Below are 19370 nucleotides of genomic sequence, written 5' to 3' on the forward strand. Positions count from 1 at the left end.
GCTCCATCCTCAACATCCATTGGAGCGCTTACACCCCTAACGTCGAAGTACTCGAGATGGCAGAGGTCGACAGCATCGAGTCCACGCTGCTGAAGATCCAGCTGCGCTGGATGGGTCACGTCTCCAGAATGGAGGACCATCGCCTTCCCAAGATCGTGTTATATGGCGAGCTCTCCACTGGCCACCGTGACAGAGGTGCACCAAAGAAAAGGTACAAGGACTGCCTAAAGAAATCTCTTGGTGCCTGCCACATTGACCACCGCCAGTGGGCTGATAACGCCTCAAACCGTGCATCTTGGCGCCTCACAGTTTGGCGGGCAGCAACCTCCTTTGAAGAAGACCGCAGAGCCCACCTCACTGACAAAAGGCAAAGGAGGAAAAACCCAACACCCAACCCCAACCAACCAATTTTCCCTTGCAACCGCTGCAATCGTGTCTGCCTGTCCCGCATCGGACTTGTCAGCCACAAACGAGCCTGCAGCTGACGTGGACTTTTTACCCCCTCCATAAATCTTCGTCCGCGAAGCCAAGCCAAAGAATACTTTTTGCAAGCACTGATCCAAGCTTCTTTTAATAGCTTCCTGAGCAGATTTCCTTCTCTTATTGAACCAGATGGTTTTTTTTTAAATGACATTCTGGTAGTTTGAATTCACCATTATAATATTAGTATTTAAATTCCAATTTTATTTAATTAATTAATTTTAAATTCCCCAGCTGCCATTGTGGCATTAAAACTCAATAACACAAGTCTTTGGATGTTAGCCCGGTATGTCTACATTATGCTACCATTCATCGTTGCACTGCACCATCTTGCTGTGATTGCCATGTGGCAGAGTGGTGGCCTTCAAGCATGTTTAATTGACAGAGAAGCACTGTGATTTCTTCATTTGGAGTTGCTGGACCACGCTAACATGCGAGGAAGCTTTACACTTGCAATGCAAGTGGCATGTCAGTCCAGATGAGCTCGACAAAAGTGTTAGTGTGGATACCCAGAGCCAGGAGGTAGAGCACAGCAAAACACAAGGAGCCCCTGAGCCTGGTTGGGAATAAATACCCTTTCTCAGCCCTTCACTCCTCAGGATCATTTTTTAGATACATTCTTTACACCCCAATTTAATTTTTAATTTAGAGATACAGCACACTAACAGGCCCATCTGGCCCATGAGCCCATGCCATCCAAATACACCCGCATACCCATTCAACCTACCAACCTTGTACATCTTTGAAACTTGGGAGAAAACCTATGTGGTCATGGGGAAACTCCTTACAGACAGCACTGGATTCAAACCCAGCTTGCTGGCGCTGTAATAGTGTTGTGTAAACTGCTGTGCTAACTGGGTTGCCCTGAACAACTGTGAATTGGTATTTTAGCTCCATTTTTACAAAACAAAGGAAATTATGTTCATGAATCACTGCAGGCCATGTGTGTAGATGCCATTTCATAAAGGATGTTGGTGATCCAGAAGGTTTTGTGGAACAATCTACAACTCTCATGTTCACCATTACTGACTTTGTTCAATTTACTTATTTTTTCTGTAACTACCTAAATCAAACATTCTCAGCTGCTGAGGTGGAGTTTGATTTAATTTCTAGATCATTAATACAATCTGATTAATACATCCCAGTAAATACAAGCAGAGACACAAGAGACTATAGATGCTGGAAACAGGGGACATAGGATTAAAGTGAGAGGTGAAAGGTTTCAGAAGGATCTAAGAGGCAACGTTTTTCCTGCAGGGTATGAATGAGCTGCCAGAGGTAACTGTAGAACAGGCACAGTAAAAATATCCAAAGACATTTGGACAGACTTACGGAGAGAAGTGGATTCGGATATGGACTTAATACAGGCAAATGGGACTCATCCAGAACACCAACTTGGCGTTGGCGTTGGACAAGTTGGGCTGACAAGCCTGTTCTTTGCTGTGTGCCTCCATGAACATAAAGCTAAAAGGTAACTTCTGCACAGACTCAGAGGGTCAGCAGAAGGACAAGAAAAAAAATTGTGCTGGAAAAAAAGATGGCAGCACTGCCGGAGCTACTCTAATTGCAGGGCTACAATTGGTGTGGACTCGGGAGAGCAGAGAACTGCCGTGAAGAGCGCAACCACCCCGCTCTAATGCTGGCAGCTTTATACAGGCTTTACACTGCATTACAGACATTAAAGGAGCCAAAGGTGTTTTTAAACTAAAATCCTGCAATCGTGAGTCTGTGCCCAAGACAGCAGTGCCTGAGACGCTGACCACGGCGGCTGAAGAGCAAAGGGCTCAGAAGCTGAAGGACCTGCACAGATTGCGGGTGTCTTGAAGTCAGGGGAACCACATGGGCTGCTGGAAACCGGCTCATGGGAACCAGGTATCAGAACCAGGATTTGCAAGGGTGTTGAGGACAAGAAGAGTTTCACTAAGGACCTGAGGCACTAAGGACTTCCTGATCGTGTTGGAGGCTTGTATCTGGAGCTTGGATTGCTGATGGATCGAACAGGACTATGCAGTTTTAGAGGCTGGGAGGGCACTTGAGGCAAATCCACAGACACTCAGTGACTCTGAAGGAACTCTCTTTTGCTTCTCTTTCTCTCGTACTGTAAGGGGCACTGGGTGAATTTTTGCAAAAAGCAGGCAGGTGCCTCATTAAAAAAAAGCCAGGGTAGGAGTGAAGAAAAGGTAGGGGGGTGAGCACAGACCAACAGGCAAAAAACCATAACTGGGCATGGATAGGGGGCAGAAGATGGGTAGGCATTGATTGAGGGAAATGCAAAGGTAGAGAAAAGGAGACAGAGAGAAGGGAGAGAGAGAGAGAGAGCGACAGAGCTAGAGGGAAGGAGACATAAGGATAGGGGAAGGGGAGAGACAGGAGGCAGGGGTGGGGGCTAACAGAAACCAGAGGTCAATATTAATTTCATCTGGTTGGAGGCTGCCCAGATGGAATATGTTCCTTAATTTATGGGTGGTCTCAGTCTGGCAGTGGACGAGACCATGGACAGACATTAATGGGACACGGAACTGAGCCAGGTTATCATTGGGAGATCCTTGCCTGCTGAGTTCCTCCAGCATTTTTGTGTTTTTACCACAATCATAGCACTTGCAGACTTTGGGGTTTCACAAAGTAAGGACAGTCAGTTTTTTGCCAAATAAACTGGACAGGTTTTTTTTTATAACATGTTAACCACTTTGTGGAACCAGCACTAATAGTAATTTATTTCAGGAACTTTTGAAAGAACCAGGTTTTAATTTCAATATCCAGCAGAACTCCAGTGCCTACACCGTTACTCCAACTCTACGTATCAGATAGGGAACCTGTTCTGCCTAAAATGAAAACACTGAGCTGACCTTTCAGGGGCATGACATTAATAAAAGTAAAAGCCTGCTAACTCATTAATCTGTGTGTAATGAGACTTAACATTTCAGCAGAGAACAGTGGAATTGATGACGTGGCCATTTTCTCCATTGAATTGATGTGGTTTGACTTTTAACTCATTGATGCCAACTTTTGACCAGGATTCTGCTTTTCTCCAACACCTTCCCAATTCCACTCCAGATTTACCACAATTCAACAAGGTACTGCCTTTCCAAGCTTCGTTTTGCACGACAGTGCCCCTCACTAATTTTGCAGTTTCTTCCGATTCACTCTTGGCAACTTGCCTCTCTCCTTCTACACCTGACCTCCATCACATCCCTTAAACTGATAACATGGCCAAGTTTAAAATTGTGAGAGATGAGAAAAACTGACATTGCAATATGAACATGAAGAAATGAAGAAAATAAAACTGATACATAAGTAAATGAATGAAGCCAGTGCAAACAACATGAGACATGGATATTAGAAGGCAGGAAGCTGACACTGTCTGAGTCAGATAAGAATCTCCTACACCAGCAAGTTCACTGAATGAAGGAGAGAAGGACAGACAATTGAGAATAGAAGTAGAGTTAGTCTGAATGAGATAAGGGTCGCCAAGCCCCAGATAGAATTAGCAAGGCTTGCATAAATAATTAGAAGACCTTAGACAGTATTAGCAAGTTATACATATATAATTAGTAAGCCATACAACAGATTTTTCAAGTATGCATATTTAACTAGTAAACCCTAGACAAGATTAACGAACCCTGCAGATGAAGGGACTGTAGCCCTGAGAGTCGGGAAGGTGTGAATGGGGACAAGGGCTAGGATGTGAATAAGGACAATGGGAATAAGAAGACACCGACAGGATACCCCCTGGTCCTCCAAGTATACTGAAACTGCACGTAGGCAGGAAAGATTGCCTCTGCCAAACCCATCCAGGGGGCAGAAGAATGTAAGGGGGAGGGTATTCTGATGCTGAAATTTACTGTATAAAAGTTGGGTGAGCCCCAGTGTATGTGTGTATTCAACTTTGCATTGCTGCCTGTAATAAATGTTCTTTGTTCTCAATATTTGTCTGGAGCAATTTCTTTAAAGGTACTTCTATTTCTAACAAAATGAATCATCAGCCTTTTATAGTCTCGCTCTCTATCTACACAACTCGCTTCCCATTTCTCTCTCTTAGGCACCATGCATGTGTTAGCCTCCCACTCATGCCCCCCCTCTCCCTACACCCCTCCCTCCCTGTTTCTCCCTCCTAAGTATCATGTGTGTCACTCTCCCACTCATGCCTTCTCTCTCCTCTCTCTCCCCCTCCCTCCCTCCCTCTCAATCTCATCATCAGTGCTGCGATCTGTTGCTAAGTGTAACATTCTATGGCTGACATTCATTTCCTTGCCAGGGGAGATTCAGAAACAAATCTTAATTCGATTCTCTAGATCACTGCTGGACTAATTCAATTCATTTTAGGTATGTATGAATCAATGACCTGCTACACTTTGTGGTTTTGGAGGCTTGAAGCAGGTTGTCAATCAGCTGGATGTAGTTTGGTGCTCTGTAGTTGCCAAGAAAATCCTCAACAACATCTTTAAATGCCTGACTAAGCATGTCCAGGCCGAAGACAATATCTGCATAGCACCTGCACTGAGTGAATGCTCAGGCATGCTTGGACTGGCCAAAACAGTTCACTCATTTTGTGAGCAATGTAGACTTAAACTATGACAAGAAATCACAAAAACAGGTTATATGTCAAAAAAAATATGTGGTAGGAAAATTTTAAGGTAGTTTTCAAGATCAGCAGCCCAAAATCCATAAAATACACCCAAAAGCATTCAAGAAGGAAAATCTTTGTTGTTCATTGTTATTATTTCCTGATGAAGAGTAGTCAAGAGTTATTTGGATATGAAGAGAATTCCCCACTAATGACCTGGGAGGGTTGGTTCCCCCTCTCCCACCCCTGCTGTCTGGAGCTATTAATGGGTGGGGGGGGGGGGGGGGGGGGGGGGGAGGGGAGGATAAAAGCCACCCAGAGAAACATCTGCTCTGAAAATGATTGTGATCAGTTTTAAATGCCAGATATAGCTTGCTGCTATTGAAATGTCAAACTACGCAAACCAAATTAGGGAATGCACAGGAAGATCACAGCTATAAAATGTCAAGCGATGAACTCTTTGCTGTTTTCCATGCTACGTACATTGAGGGCTGCAAACTCTGGGAAAGTTTTAGACATGGAGCTTATATGCTGATTAAGCTGTAATTTTTCAACACTCTGACAGCTTGTTCCACACTCCCACCACTCTCTGTGTGAAGAAGTTTTCCCTCATGTTCCCTCTAAACTTTTCCCCTTTCACCCTTAACCTATGTCCTCTGGTTTGTATCTCACCTACCCTCAGTGGAAAAAGCCTATCTTCATTTACTCTGTCCATATCCTCATAATTTTAAATACCTCTATCAAATCTCCCCCTATTCTTCTACGCTCCAGGGAATAAAGTTCTAACCTGTTTAACCTTTCCCTGTAACTCAGTTCCTGAAGTCCAGGCAACATCCTAGTGAATCTTCCCTGCACTCTTTCTATCTTATCCTGTAGTTAAGTGGCCAAAACTGTACACAATACTCCAAATTTGGCCTCACCAATCTCTTATTCATCATTAGCATAACATTTCAACTCCTGTACTCAATATTTTTTTTTTATGAAGACCATTATGCCAAAAGCTCTTTTTATAACTGTCCACCTGTGATGCCACTTTCAGGGAATTCTGTATGTGTATTCCTAGATCACTCTGTTCTACCGCACCCCTCAATGCCCTACCACTTACTGTGTATGTCCTATCTTGGTTTGTCCTTCCAAAATGCAACACCTCACACTTGCCTGCATTAAATTTTATCCGCCATTTTTCTGCAAGCTTTGAAAACCTTCTTCACTGTCCACATCATCTCCAATCTTAGTGTAATCTACAAACTTGCTGATCCAATTTACCACCTTATCATCCAAATCACTGATATAGATGACAAACAACAATGATGCCAGCACCGATCCCTGAGGCACACCACTCGTCACAGGGCTCCAGTCTGAGAAGCATCATCCATCACTATTCTGGCTTCTCCCGACCAGCCATTGTCAAATCCAGTTCACTACTTAACCTTCCTGATTAACCTCCTATGTGGAACCTTGTGAAAGGCCTTACTAAAGTCCATGTAGAAAACCTCCACAGCCTTTCTTTTGCTGGTAACCTCCTCGAAAAACTCTAAAAGATTGGCTAAACATGACCTGCCATGCACAAAGTCATGTTGACTAACCCTAATCAGTCCATGGCTATCCAAATAATTGTACATCCGATCTCTTAGAGATCTCTTTATTCCTTTCAGTTCGAAAGGTTTAGTGGTGATTAGATTAAATAATTCTCTGCATTAAAGGTACAGGAGAAATTATTGCCTCTTGTGGAGAATCCATATTTAAGGGGATTATTGTCAAAATGAGAATGATATCAAATAATAATTAAATCAGAATGCTCTCTTCATAAAAAAGTAGAGAAAGCCTGTAGGTCTTGCACTCAAAAGGCTACCAATCTGGAACCAACTAAAATTTCCATGAGTGATTGTTGTTGGTTATTAACTGGGAACATGGTTTAGTATCAGTTATAATCTGACAGAATAGCAGAGCAGTTCTAACAGGATGAATGAGGGATAGTACGAATGCTAATCACCATCCATTGAATAACCTTCCCTTGTGATGGTCTCTGAAGCAATCCTTAACATTCAACAAAAGGAGAAATAAAAATATTTGGTCTTTAAGGACCACATTGGAGGAGTGGCATTCATCAACCATCCATCATCTCTGAAGGAACTTTCCTTCCTTCCTTTCCTTTCTCTTTTTGCAAGATGGGGACAGAGTGCGGTGCATCTTTTGAAAGGCACACAAAGAAATGTTTTCTCAACAACAACCTCACACTCATTGTTACCTAAACCAAGGAGCTGATTGTGGACATCAGGAAGGTAAAACCAGAGATGTACAATCCAGTTTTCATTGGGGGATCAGAGGTGGAGAGGGTGAGCAAATTTAAATTCTTGGGAGTCACTATCTCGGAAGATCTTTTCTGGACCAACACACTAATGGCATTGTGAAGAAAGCACGTCAGTGCCTCTATTACCTCAGAAGTTTCCAAAGGTTTGGTATGACACCAGAAACCCTGACAAATTTCTATAGAGATGTGCTGGAAAGTGTGCTGACAGGCTGCATCATGGTCTGGTATAGGGACACCAATACCCCTGAGCGTAAAGCCCTTCAAAAAGTAGTGGATATGGCGCAGGACATCACAGGAAAAACCTTCATTCCCCACTATTGAGAACATCTACAGGGAAAGCTGCCATCAGAGAGCAGCAGCAATCATCAAGGATCCTCACCACCCAGCACATGCTCTGTTCTCACTGCTGCCATCAGGAAAGAGGTATTGGTGCCACAAGACTCACACCACCAGGTTCAGGAACAGCTGCTCCCCCTCCATCATCAGATTCCTCAACAACAAACTCAATCAGGGACTCATTTAAGGACTCTTACTTGTGCACTTCATTGAATTTTTTAATTATCTCTCTATTGGGCAGTCAGTTCTTTTACATTTGTAATTTGTTAACAGTTCTTTATTTGTTTACATGTGTACGCTGTGCAAAGTTTTTATTGCACTACAAAAACGTGTTAATTCTGCCTCACCCACAGGAAAAAGAATCTCAATGCTGTATGTGATGTCATTTATGTACACCGACAATAAATCTGAAATTTTTTTCTCTCACTTTAAATCTAGGCTCTCGCCTGAGGAAAAGATGGCTATTTACTTATCTATGCCACTTGTGGCTTTATAAGCCTTTATTGGTCCCCCTCAGCTTTTGATGGTTTAGGAAAGTACCTTGATACCTTGAAGAAGGGCTCAGGCCTAAAACATCGATTTTCTTTTTTTATATCCTCTGGACGCTACAACCAGCTGAGTTCCTCCAGCATTTCTGTGTGTTTTCGCGACAATCACAGTGTCTGCAGACTTCTCTACTTCACGCCTGTCCTAGTAACATCCTCATGAATCTTTTCTACATTCCTTCCTGCTTAATTAATTATTTCCTATGGTTGGGTGACCAGACTGCACACATTACTCCAAGTGTTGTCTCTCCAACATCTTGTACAGTTGTAACATGACACATCAACTCTTATACTCGTTGCCCTGACTGATGAAGGGGAACATGTCAAACGTCTTTTTCATCACCCTGCGACACCACTTTCAAGAAACTATGTCCCTGGGTCTTTCTGTTCTGCAACACTCTTGAGAGCCCTGCCATTTACTGTGTTCAATTCAATAAAATGCAAAACCTCCCACTGGTCCAAGGTAAATTCTATCTGCCACTCCCTGGACTACTTCCCCATTTGATTTAGATTCTGTTGTAATCTCAGATGAATTTCTTCAGTGTCCATTCTTCTACCAACTTGCAAAAAAAAATTGACAGTTGGGTGTGAGATTCCAATGCAGAGATTCACTTATTGAATTTACTGGTCTGATGTAACATTGACTAGCAATGACAAGTACTCATTGGCCTTTTGGGGAAAGAAAATCAATCAAGGTTCATACTTATTGTCACCTAAGCCAAGGTACTGTGAAAAGACTGTTTTGACTGCTGTCCAGCAAGTCTATCCCTGCTTAAGTGTAGCAGAATAACATGTATTACAGGGAGAGAGAAGTCCATTCTGAAGTATAGAGAATAAAACACATTACAGGGGAAAAACACAATGCTGGAAAAACTCAGTAGGTCAAGCAGTGTTCTTTGTGCAGCAAAGATAAAGTCAAGTTTATTGTCATCTACCCACACTGATGAAACATCATTCTCCTTTTCTCCATGCAAAACATGCAGAAATGCAGCCAGATGTAACACACATTCAGAGAACAATACATATGTAGGACAAGTATAAAGATATGTAACCAACATTTCAAGCTTCAGCCCTTCATCAAGGTACCTGCTCACTTTCTTATTCTACTCCTTATATTACAGTGAGAGGTCAATTCAAACTGAGTCAGGGCAAACTATTTAACTAGTGTGAGGTTTCTTCAATTGTCTAATAGTGTAGGGGGGAAACTGCCCTTGAATCTGGATCTAATTCTCCTTTTAGTTGTGTGGGTTTGCTTGTGTAGAGGGCAATGGGCAGCTTCCTCTGAATTGAGGGTTCAGAATGTGGGGCATATCTCCAGATAAGGATTCAGCGATTGAGGACAGAGAAGAAAACTTTCTAATGTCTGCAGACTGTACAGCCGAATTCCGATTGTGCAGCAGAAGGGTCGAGGATTGAGAGCAACAGATACTTTGGGGACCTGGCGGGAACTGGGAGACTTCAGGGTTGTATGAATAAAATAGATGAAGTGATGGTGCCAGAGGAGGGTCCAGGAAATGAATGGCCAGTTCATGTTCCTTAGGTTCTTATCTTGACAAAATGAATTCCTGCAAAGCCAGTTCTGACAAGCAATGCAGTAAGTTAAGGCAAAACAATGTTGAAAAATTGAAGTCAAAGCAAAACAAGTTTTACGGGCCATTTGCAGTAATGAAGCAACTTGGGGTATGGGACAGAAAGATGAATGTTTTAGAAGAAAGGCAGTAAAATTTTATTCAGATTTGTTCAATGTAAGCCAAATAGATTCTTATTGCACACTGGAGAGAATTGATATGTATAGATAACAGAAGTTACAAACAAAAGGAGAAATAATCCATTTAGCATACATTTATGAGATTTAAACCTGAAACTGGAAATGTGGCTATCCATAAAGCAGAGGTGGTTTTATCCACACTATGTCCTACCTAATTATTATGGTCTGGAATAGAGTCATAATTTTCTGTTGTCTGTACTCATGATACTTATCCCGTTGGCATACTGATGTCCATCAAGGAAGATTGCTGTTCTTGTGTTAATGTTTCCGATCAAAGATCATTTGTCAGGATAGACTTGCTGGACAGCACCCAAACCCTTTCACTGTACTTCGATATATGTGACGATTAATTTTAATTGTGAATATTTATTATCTATCTATTTTGTGAATGCCTCATGGGTTCATGGTTTCAGGGTGACAGGTGAGATGTTTAGGGGGACTTTAGGCAGAGAGTGTGAAACGTGCTGCTATGTAGGCAGCTTGGACATTTGAGAACAATTCAGACAGGTGCATGGATGGAAGTGGTATGGAAGGCTATGGTCTGGGTGAAGGTCAATGGGTCAAGGCAGAAGAGTAGTTCAGCATTAACTAGATGTGCTGAAGGGCCTGTTTCTGTGCTGTTGCTTTAGTTGTTTTTTTTAAACAAAGTACCTGTGTGTACGTACACACAGTTTTGGTGTGCACGTACATTGGACAATGTATATGACAATAAACTCATTTTCATTAACCTAAATATTTTGTGTACATACGTAGTGTAGATTGTAGAGGATCATGTGACCTTGCCGACTAGAACTTAGTCGGAGGTCGCATCACCTGCCATTCAAGGTTGGACTCTGCCCCACAGGTGCACTCCTGACCTAGTGACTACCTGGGCCGGACTCCCCAGCTTACTGCACTATAAAAGCCCACCACATGTAGCAGCTCATCCTCTTTGTTTCTTGGTCCTGACTATGAACGTTCCGCAAAGCCAAGTCACAAACTGTGGACATCGCTGGAGGAGTCGTTGGTAAAGTGTGCACTACACTTAGAGTGGGACCGTAGTATTGTGTGGGAATACTTAGCAATGAGTTTGATCCTGTTGGTACAGAGAATCAGGAGTGTGTATTTAAGACCCTGTCTTGTAAGAGTGCATTAGTTACCAAATATTACTGCACGTGTGTAATAGAGAGAGTATGGTATTGGAGATCGCTGTGTCCAATGTGACTATCTATATAATTTTATAATTAAATGTTGTTTTGTGTCTTCGCTGTTACAATTTCTCCATGTGTAAATAAAGATCATCCTTTGTTTGTGAGCCTGTGTCTGGACTCGCCTCTCTGTGAACCCACCAAACCTGATTTAAATCTCACATAACGGACACATCTTTTCATAAGTACCATTTTTGTAATTCCAATAAGTAGAAATTCTGCCTGAGTCGCAGGGCAAAGAACCTCTGTGTTGCCTTTGATGTCAACTATGTACTCTGACAAACAAATCTGAACTTTAAACTCAGACTCGATGGGCCAAAGGGCCTGTTTCTGAGCAGTACCTCTCAGTGACTCTACAATTTTTGTAAATTTCTCTCAAATTTTTAAAAAAATTTCTAGTGTTCAAAGTCCTTTTTCATCTGTGATAAATATTTTCTTTAATGGTTGGTTTGTGAGCCAACACGATGAGAGTGCGTTAAACAATGCTACTAATCCTTTCTTTACCTGAAGTACCAGAAGTAAAAGATTAATCAATAACATATCTAACAACTCCTGAGATTAAATGAAATCATCAATCAGTCCTAGGCTGCCCTGCTGTGCTGGAAACAAAGAATCGCACTGTCTGAAATAAGCTTCTAACTGACATGCCAGAAAGATGAGGGAAAATCTGGGGGTCAGACCAACTTTGGAGCAAGGCTTTTTGAATTCCATTCTTAAATGCTCAAGGCTTTTTTGGCTCACTGTTCCCTGTGTTTTTTACCACAAGCTCCTGCACAAAAGTTATTGTGGTCACATCAGTATATGGGGAAAAAGTCTCCGATGCAAGAGGAGGAGAGTGAGAACGTCAGGGTCACCCGTGTGGCAGTGAACTAATGAGGAGGTCAGAGGGGTTTAGCGGGGTGGTGTTTGGGGAGTTGAAGAATGCAATGTTGTGGCTGATGAATAATAAAGGAAGTCGGCTTCATGGTGCGCTGCAAGAAACGTGAGAGTGTATTCTCTATTTGTTGATAAGTTGTGGGAAATCAGTGCCATTACAAATGGTGACCCCATGAGTTGACAGCATCTTTCTAATTTAAAACAGATAATGATGATGATAAACCCCTTACAGGAGCTGTTGGGGAGGTCCTCCCCTTTTTATTAATAATCCACTAGCATGTTCATCATCCTCGAAACACATTTCTCTGCTCTCAATGGAACGAGTCAGAAGATGAAGTACGGTTTACTTGTTGAGTGTCTTCCAGACCAGATTGCCTGTGAAGTGAAGGATACCTTAGTGGATCCCATCCAACTTGCTTAAGGCAGCTATTCTGCTCACACCTTACATATAACTCCTGCCATCAATTTCACCACCATGACTTGTGAACGGCACATCCCGATCTCATCTGGTATCGCCGGAGCAACTCTGGTCTCCATCTTTAAAATGTGACCCTGAATGAATCGGGTGAAAAGCTAGTCTGTGATTTTTCCAAAGTAAGACCTAGGCCTTTTCTGCTGGCAGCTAGATGGTGGGAGATTTTTGAGTCTCTTCACAATCTATGGCATCCAGGTAGAAGAGCATCAATCAAAGTAGTTACAGAGTGTTTTACCTGGCCTTGTGTTAAATGAGACGTTGGATTATGGGCAAGGACGTGCTCTAACAACTCAATAAGTGCTGAATGTGAAATAATAGATTAAAAATTCAATTTTCTTCTTGGCCGGACTCCACAAAGATATTAAATATAACATATTAAATATTAAATATATATGCTTTTTCCATTTATTGTGGGGCCCTAGTTCAGCTGCACCATGGTAAATACTGCACTGGAAAAATCTCCATGATGCCCCTTCCCTGGATGCCCTAAGCATGTCCTTATTTTGCTAATGGTTAATCCAGGCCTAAGCCACAGTACACCCCCTCTCAGAATGTGTGCTCTGTCCCACTCACAGAGAAGAGCACTCCCTCAGCACTGTCCCTCCCACAGTAACACTCCCTCAGCACCGCTCCTCCCACAGTGACACTCCCTCAGTACCGTCCCTCCCTCAGTGACACTCCTTCAGCACTGCCCCTTCCACAGTGACACTCCCTCAGCACTAAATTGAATTATTTATGATCACATATCCCAGGAAATTCTTTGTTTTGTGTACTATCCAGGCAAGTTAACTCATGATTAAATACAGCAGGTCATGCAATAATAACAGAAACTTTCAGGGTGTAGTGTTACATTAAGTCAAAGTGTGAAGGGTGTATGTTACAACATAAAATTGTTGTGGTCGGAGCACTGGTTCACTGGCCTCTATGTCACTTACAACCACGAGTTGTTGATATACTGTTGTAATGTGGGGAAATCATCCATCCACTTTATGTAAAATTATGTTGCCTTCGATCCATACCAGCTTATCTCTCTCTGTACCTCTGCATTTTGTTTTACTTGTTGTACTAAATATAAGATGTCTGCTGGTCAGCTCGCAAAACCTCCATCACTGTATTTTTGATGCATGTGATAATAAGAATATTGTAAATACCAGAGGACATCTGTTCAAGGTAAGTGGAGAAAAGTTTAGGGGAGGTGCCTGGGTGCCTGGAAGGCATTGCTGGGGATGGAGGTGGAGGCTGGTACAATAGGAACATTCCTAAAGACTCTTAGATGGCCACATGGATGTAAAAATAATAGATTATGGGTGTAAGGTGGGAAAGTATAAGATTGCAGTGGAGTGAATTTACATAGGTCAGTACCACATCATGGGCTGATGGGCCTGTACTGTGCTAATTGTCAACACTTTGGGCTCTAACCTTCATAACGATGGAGGGTTCCGGCCTGAAGGGTTGGCGGTCCTCTTCCCACAGCAGCTGCTCAGCAGACTGAGTTCCACAATACTCTCAGCAGATTGTTGCTGCAGATTTCAGCATCTGCAGGTCTCCAATTTTACAATGTGCTGAGGAGCTTCTGCCTCCAACCCTGAGTTCCAACCATGCAGCTTCAGTGAGTGAAAGAGTTCTTCCTCATTTCCTCTCTCACCCCCTGCCCCCAGGGCTACCACTGGCTGATCACCAGTTGACCAAGGTTTTCTTTAAAATCTGATGTTCAGCCTTCTTCGACCGCGATGAAAAGCACCGTCATTCCAAATACCCTGCTTTGCGATCGGTCAGGAAAATGTCTTTCTGTGGACAAGCTATTACTGACAAATATTAACCCCATCTCAATTTACATTGAATTAAATTCAACCAAACAGGTGCAAGCTCAATGTACTTCCAAAAAACTAATGGGGGGTGGGGGTGAGGTTGGAGACATCGAGAGAAACAAACCATTCTGTGCATGAACATTGTGGAATCTCACTTACCAAAAGCTCAGAAATCTCCAATATCCGAACGGGAAGAAGAAACTCCTCCTCTTGATATTTTGGTACTGCTTTTCAGCTTCCATGAGTTCTGACAACACTGTTTCACATGTGAGAACCTGCCCACAATAGCTCTTGAGCAGGTAACATCCTAAGAGGGTGTGGGATCAGTGCAAAACAAATCCTGCATGTCGATTAGGGTTGGAGTTTGTTGACATTATTGCCATGGTAACCAAACCAATAATAGAAAAACTCCACAACCCATGATGAAGTTCCATCCTCTTGTCAAGCAGCAGGATTTTTTGTGCAGCGACTTTTTAGGGTTTGGAGTGCTTGGCCAGATTAGCGATGGAGGCAACATTTCGTTAGTGAATTGTAAAGGGAGCTACATAAATCGGTGAAATGATGCTCAGGGTTTTGGGAAAAGGGGCCAAGAGGAAGAGTACAATGTTTTTGCAGAACGTCCCTGGACTTGGCAGTTCATTGTGCCCTCCAGCTGCATTGAAACCATTCTGTGATTCCCCTGAAATTTGATCCTGCAACAATGTCATCACTGTAGCTTCAACCACAACATTTTCTCAGGCATGTTAAGTGAATCCGGAGCAAGACCTAATAATACATCTGGCCACTCTCCAACCGGATGGCATAAACATTGATTTTTCCTATTTCTACTAGACCACTCCCCGTTCTCCCTCCCTCCCACATCCTTCCCTCTCCATTCACAGAACCATCTCCCCTCCCCCTGTTCGCTGCTGTGCCCTCCCTCCCTTATCCACCTCCTGGTTGTGGGGCTGTGCTTCTCTCCCTGCCCCTCCTCCTTTCATATTGTCTGGGCACCTATATTTTGCTCACACCGTGTAAAGGGCTTAAGCCTGAACAGTTGGCTGTATCTTCACCTTGGCTGTTTCTCCAGCATTTTTACTTTTACTCTAGTTCCAACTCTGCCATTTCATCCTCTCTTTACACAGAGAAGATGAAAACTATCATCAGGAAAAGAGAAAGGTCAAGGGCTAGAAGAAGTTCAGACTTCAACCAAGGTCAAAAGCATTGAGAACGAAACGGAAAGCCGTGCAGGAGTGTATCTCCCAACTTTGACGCCTTCTTTGCTCCCCTGTGTCAGTTTCATTCTACTTGCAGCTACTTTCAGCTTTCAATTCCCTGTTCCTCAACCAGCTCATCCTGTGCCATCCATACCCCCATCCCACATTGGGAGAGCCCTCCACCTCTTCCACAAACAGAGGATCAAACAGTTCCCCCCTCAACAACACTTCTGTTTGACTGGCAGAACTTGTTCCGAACAACAACTTTTTCACCTCCACAGGACAAGGATGTGGCAGCAGGAATTTAGATGCGTGCCATTTTGTGTGATCCGTGGAACTGCTTTTGTTTAAGCCTGGCAATTCCCCCTGCAACACATCAAGTGCTCCGTTGGGTGCAACTTCCATCATGCAGGTCACTTTTGCTCGAATTTTCACACAGTTTATCTCTGACACTTGTGTTTGCTCATTACCCCTTTGAGAAAGTTTCCATATCAGTGCCTATCACAAATTTTGATTGGTCCAAAGTTCAGATTTATTGTCAGAGTGCATATGTAACATCACCTACAACCCTGAGATTCTTTATCCTGCAGGCCAGGCAGAATTACTATCCTTAGGAAGATGTGTGTACATGTAAACAAATAAAGAAATCTAAACAAACTGTGCAGTACAGAGAGAAAATAAATCAATAAAGTGCAAAAGTAAGGGTGCTCAAAAGTCCTGGAAGTCAGTGAAATTAAATTGTTCTTCTTTAAGCCATTTTAGAATCAGAATCATAGAAAATATGTCCAGGAGAAGGCCATCCAGTCTCTAGAATCTGCTCTACCATTCAATCCAATCACAGGATCATGTGACCTTAGTTCCCCATCTCTGATTTCTCTCCACACTCCTCGGTTCCTTTAACCAATAAAGCAGCTTTTGAATATATCGAATAAACTGTCTTCAACAGCTTTCTGTGCTTGGGAGTTCCACAAGTTCAAAATAGGGACTCTGCAAGGCAAGCAGAAACCAGAGAAGTCGATGTCTTCCATCTTGGCAATCTGCAACCTGATGGCATTAACATCAACTTCTCCGGTTTCTGCTACTTCCCGTTCTCCCTCTCTTCCCCATCACTTGGATTTCTTTCCTCCAGCTCTCCACCCCCTTCCCTCTCCATTCACAGAGACCCCTGCCCCCCTGTTTGCTGCAGTGCCCTCCCTCCCTTATCCACCTATTACCTCCTACCTGTGGGACTGTGCTCTTCCCCCTGTCTCTCTCCCCCTTCCACCGTTTTGTTCAGGCACCTGCCCACATTTTGTCCATTCTTTGAGGAAGGTCTCAAACCTGAAACGTTGGTTCTGTATCTGTATCTTTGCATAATGAAAGACACTGTTTGACCAGCTGAGTTTCTCCTGCATCATGTTTTTACTTCAACCACAGTGTCTTCAGAGTCTTGTGTTTTACTCCTAGCATCTGTGGAGGCAAAGGGGTACTGAACATTTCAGTGGTGACCATCAGTTGGGCTGAGACAGAGGGAAATAGGTAGAACCAGGTGAGGGTGGAAGGCGGTGACGGCCAGGTGGAACTAGCTCTCTGCCCATAACACTCTCAGTCCTAGTGGATGGTCCAGATCTGAAATATTCACCATCCCTTCACCTCCTCTGAGGGAGAAAAAGGATGGGTGCTAAGTGATAGATTAAGAAAGTGATATATGTAACTGGATAAGAAAGGAGTCTGGAAAAACAACCAACTGAAAAACCTCACAAAGATAAGCGTATACAGAGCCGTTGTCATACCCACACTCCTGTTCGGCTCCGAATCATGGGTCATCTACCGGCACCACCTACGGCTCCTAGAACGCTTCCACCAGCGTTGTCTCCGCTCCATCCTCAACATCCATTGGAGCGCTTACACCCCTAACGTCGAAGTACTCGAGATGGCAGAGGTCGACAGCATCGAGTCCACGCTGCTGAAGATCCAGCTGCGCTGGATGGGTCACGTCTCCAGAATGGAGGACCATCGCCTTCCCAAGATCGTGTTATATGGCGAGCTCTCTACTGGCCACCGTGACAGAGGTGCACCAAAGAAAAGGTACAAGGACTGCCTAAAGAAATCTCTTGGTGCCTGCCACATTGACCACCGCCAGTGGGCTGATAACGCCTCAAACCGTGCATCTTGGCGCCTCACAGTTTGGCGGGCAGCAACCTCCTTTGAAGAAGACCGCAGAGCCCACCTCACTGATAAAAGGCAAAGGAGGAAAAACCCAACACCCAACCCCAACCAACCAATTTTCCCTTGCAACCGCTGCAATCATGTCTGCCTGTCCCGCATCGGACTTGTCAGCCACAAACGAGCCTGCAGCTGACGTGGACTTTTTACCCCCTCCATAAATCTTCGTCCGCGAAGCCAAGCCAAAGAGAACAGCATAGGCTGCACAGTTAGTGTTGTGGTTAATGTAATGCTATTACAGGGTCAGGGACCCGCATTTGAATCTGACGCTGTCTGGGAGGAACTTGTACACTCTCCTGTCTGTGTGGATTTCCTCTGGGTGCTCTGGTTTCCTCACACACTTCAAACCATAGAGGACAGCATGAGCTCATGGGCCAGAAGGGCCCATTACCATGCTGAATGTCTAATTTTTAAAAATTTTTGTAAAAACATCAAAGATAGAACAGAGAAGATAGTCATGTGGTGAGAAGGGCCTCTGATCCATCCTTCTGTCCACATTCATACTGACCATGATGCCCATTTAATCTGCCCCATGTGCCTGAGGTCTCTCAATTCCCTGCCTGTTCATGTATCCATCTCAATGCCTCTTAAACATTGCCTGTCACATCTGCTTCCAACATTTCTCCTGGATCTTGTGTGAAAAAACTTCCCCTCACAACTGTAAGTGATGCCCTCTGGTCAGAAAGTTCTACAGCAGGGAAACAGGCCCTTCAGTCCAACTTGCCCATGCCGACCAAGGATATCCCATTTGACTGCATTTGGCCCATCCTAAACTTTTACAAATTTATGTCCTTTTTCTGTGCCCTGTCCCTCTTGATCCTCTCATTCTGCAGCTTCTATATTCTTTTAATTTGTGTCCTCTCTCTAGTTGCTCAATTGATTGACTACATTAATAGTTTACACAGGGATAATTGAAGAGCTCTGACCTGGAGAATGACAGGCCTCATGCTGGAAGGTGGGATTGCACTGGGATACTGTTTATTGACTGGCATTTTTATGATGGTTGAATGGCCTTCCATAAACATTCTCTGACTCTCTGATGCAATCTTGTACTTTTATAGAATGTTCACCATGGGAACCATCCCATAGTATTAAGCAAGAAAATCTGCAGATACTGGGGTCGAGTACAATGCAAAAACATGTCTGAGAAACTCCGCAGGTCATGCAGCGTCCATAGGAAGTGAAGAGTAAAGGGCCCTTCATCAGCTAGAAGTACAAGCAGGCAGCTGCCCAAACAACAAGATGGGGGAAGGGGGAGAGGATGTGAGGGAAGAAGAGGGAGGGGGAAATAAGAGGTCATAGGTGAGAGGGTATGAGGAAAAAAATCTGAGAAGTATCGGGGGAGAGGGTAGCTCTCTGCCAGGAGAGGGAAGAGAAGGTGGAGCGAGCCCAAGGAAAGGAGGCAGAGGAATCAAAACTTGGGGTCACCCTTTACTTCCTGTGGACACTGCGTGGCCTGCTGCAGCACGTCTCCAGCACGTTCGTTCACTGCAACTATTGCATGGTGTTTTGCAAGTCGGAAATTAGATTCAAAAGGAACTTGGAGAAGAGTTAGGTGAATTCAGTTGAGCAGTCAGGACGTGGAAGGGTGAAACCCAACAGGTACTGTTTGTCTGAAT

The 19370-nt window shown here is 43.6% G+C and overlaps 1 protein-coding gene across 15 annotated transcripts in view; it reads right to left on the bottom strand.

Moving 5' to 3' along the window:
- shank2b (SH3 and multiple ankyrin repeat domains 2b) overlaps positions 1-19370 on the bottom strand; it is a 1183051-nt gene that overhangs the window by 973820 nt on the left and 189861 nt on the right. For 6 of the 15 annotated variants that reach the window (XM_069902317.1, XM_069902314.1, XM_069902301.1 and 3 more), the window contains exon 1: positions 14510-14707. The exons of 8 other annotated variants lie outside the window; for them this stretch is intronic. In XM_069902317.1, coding sequence (XP_069758418.1) covers positions 14510-14592 — 83 coding nt within the window. In that variant the 5' untranslated portion in view covers positions 14593-14707. Of the gene's footprint in view, positions 1-14509; positions 14708-19370 lie in introns of those variants that run through there. One more of the 15 variants, XM_069902265.1, reaches the window with a different exon arrangement.

Source organism: Narcine bancroftii, chromosome 1 (assembly GCF_036971445.1).
Source record: "Narcine bancroftii isolate sNarBan1 chromosome 1, sNarBan1.hap1, whole genome shotgun sequence".
Classification (NCBI taxonomy): Eukaryota; Metazoa; Chordata; class Chondrichthyes; order Torpediniformes; family Narcinidae; genus Narcine; species Narcine bancroftii.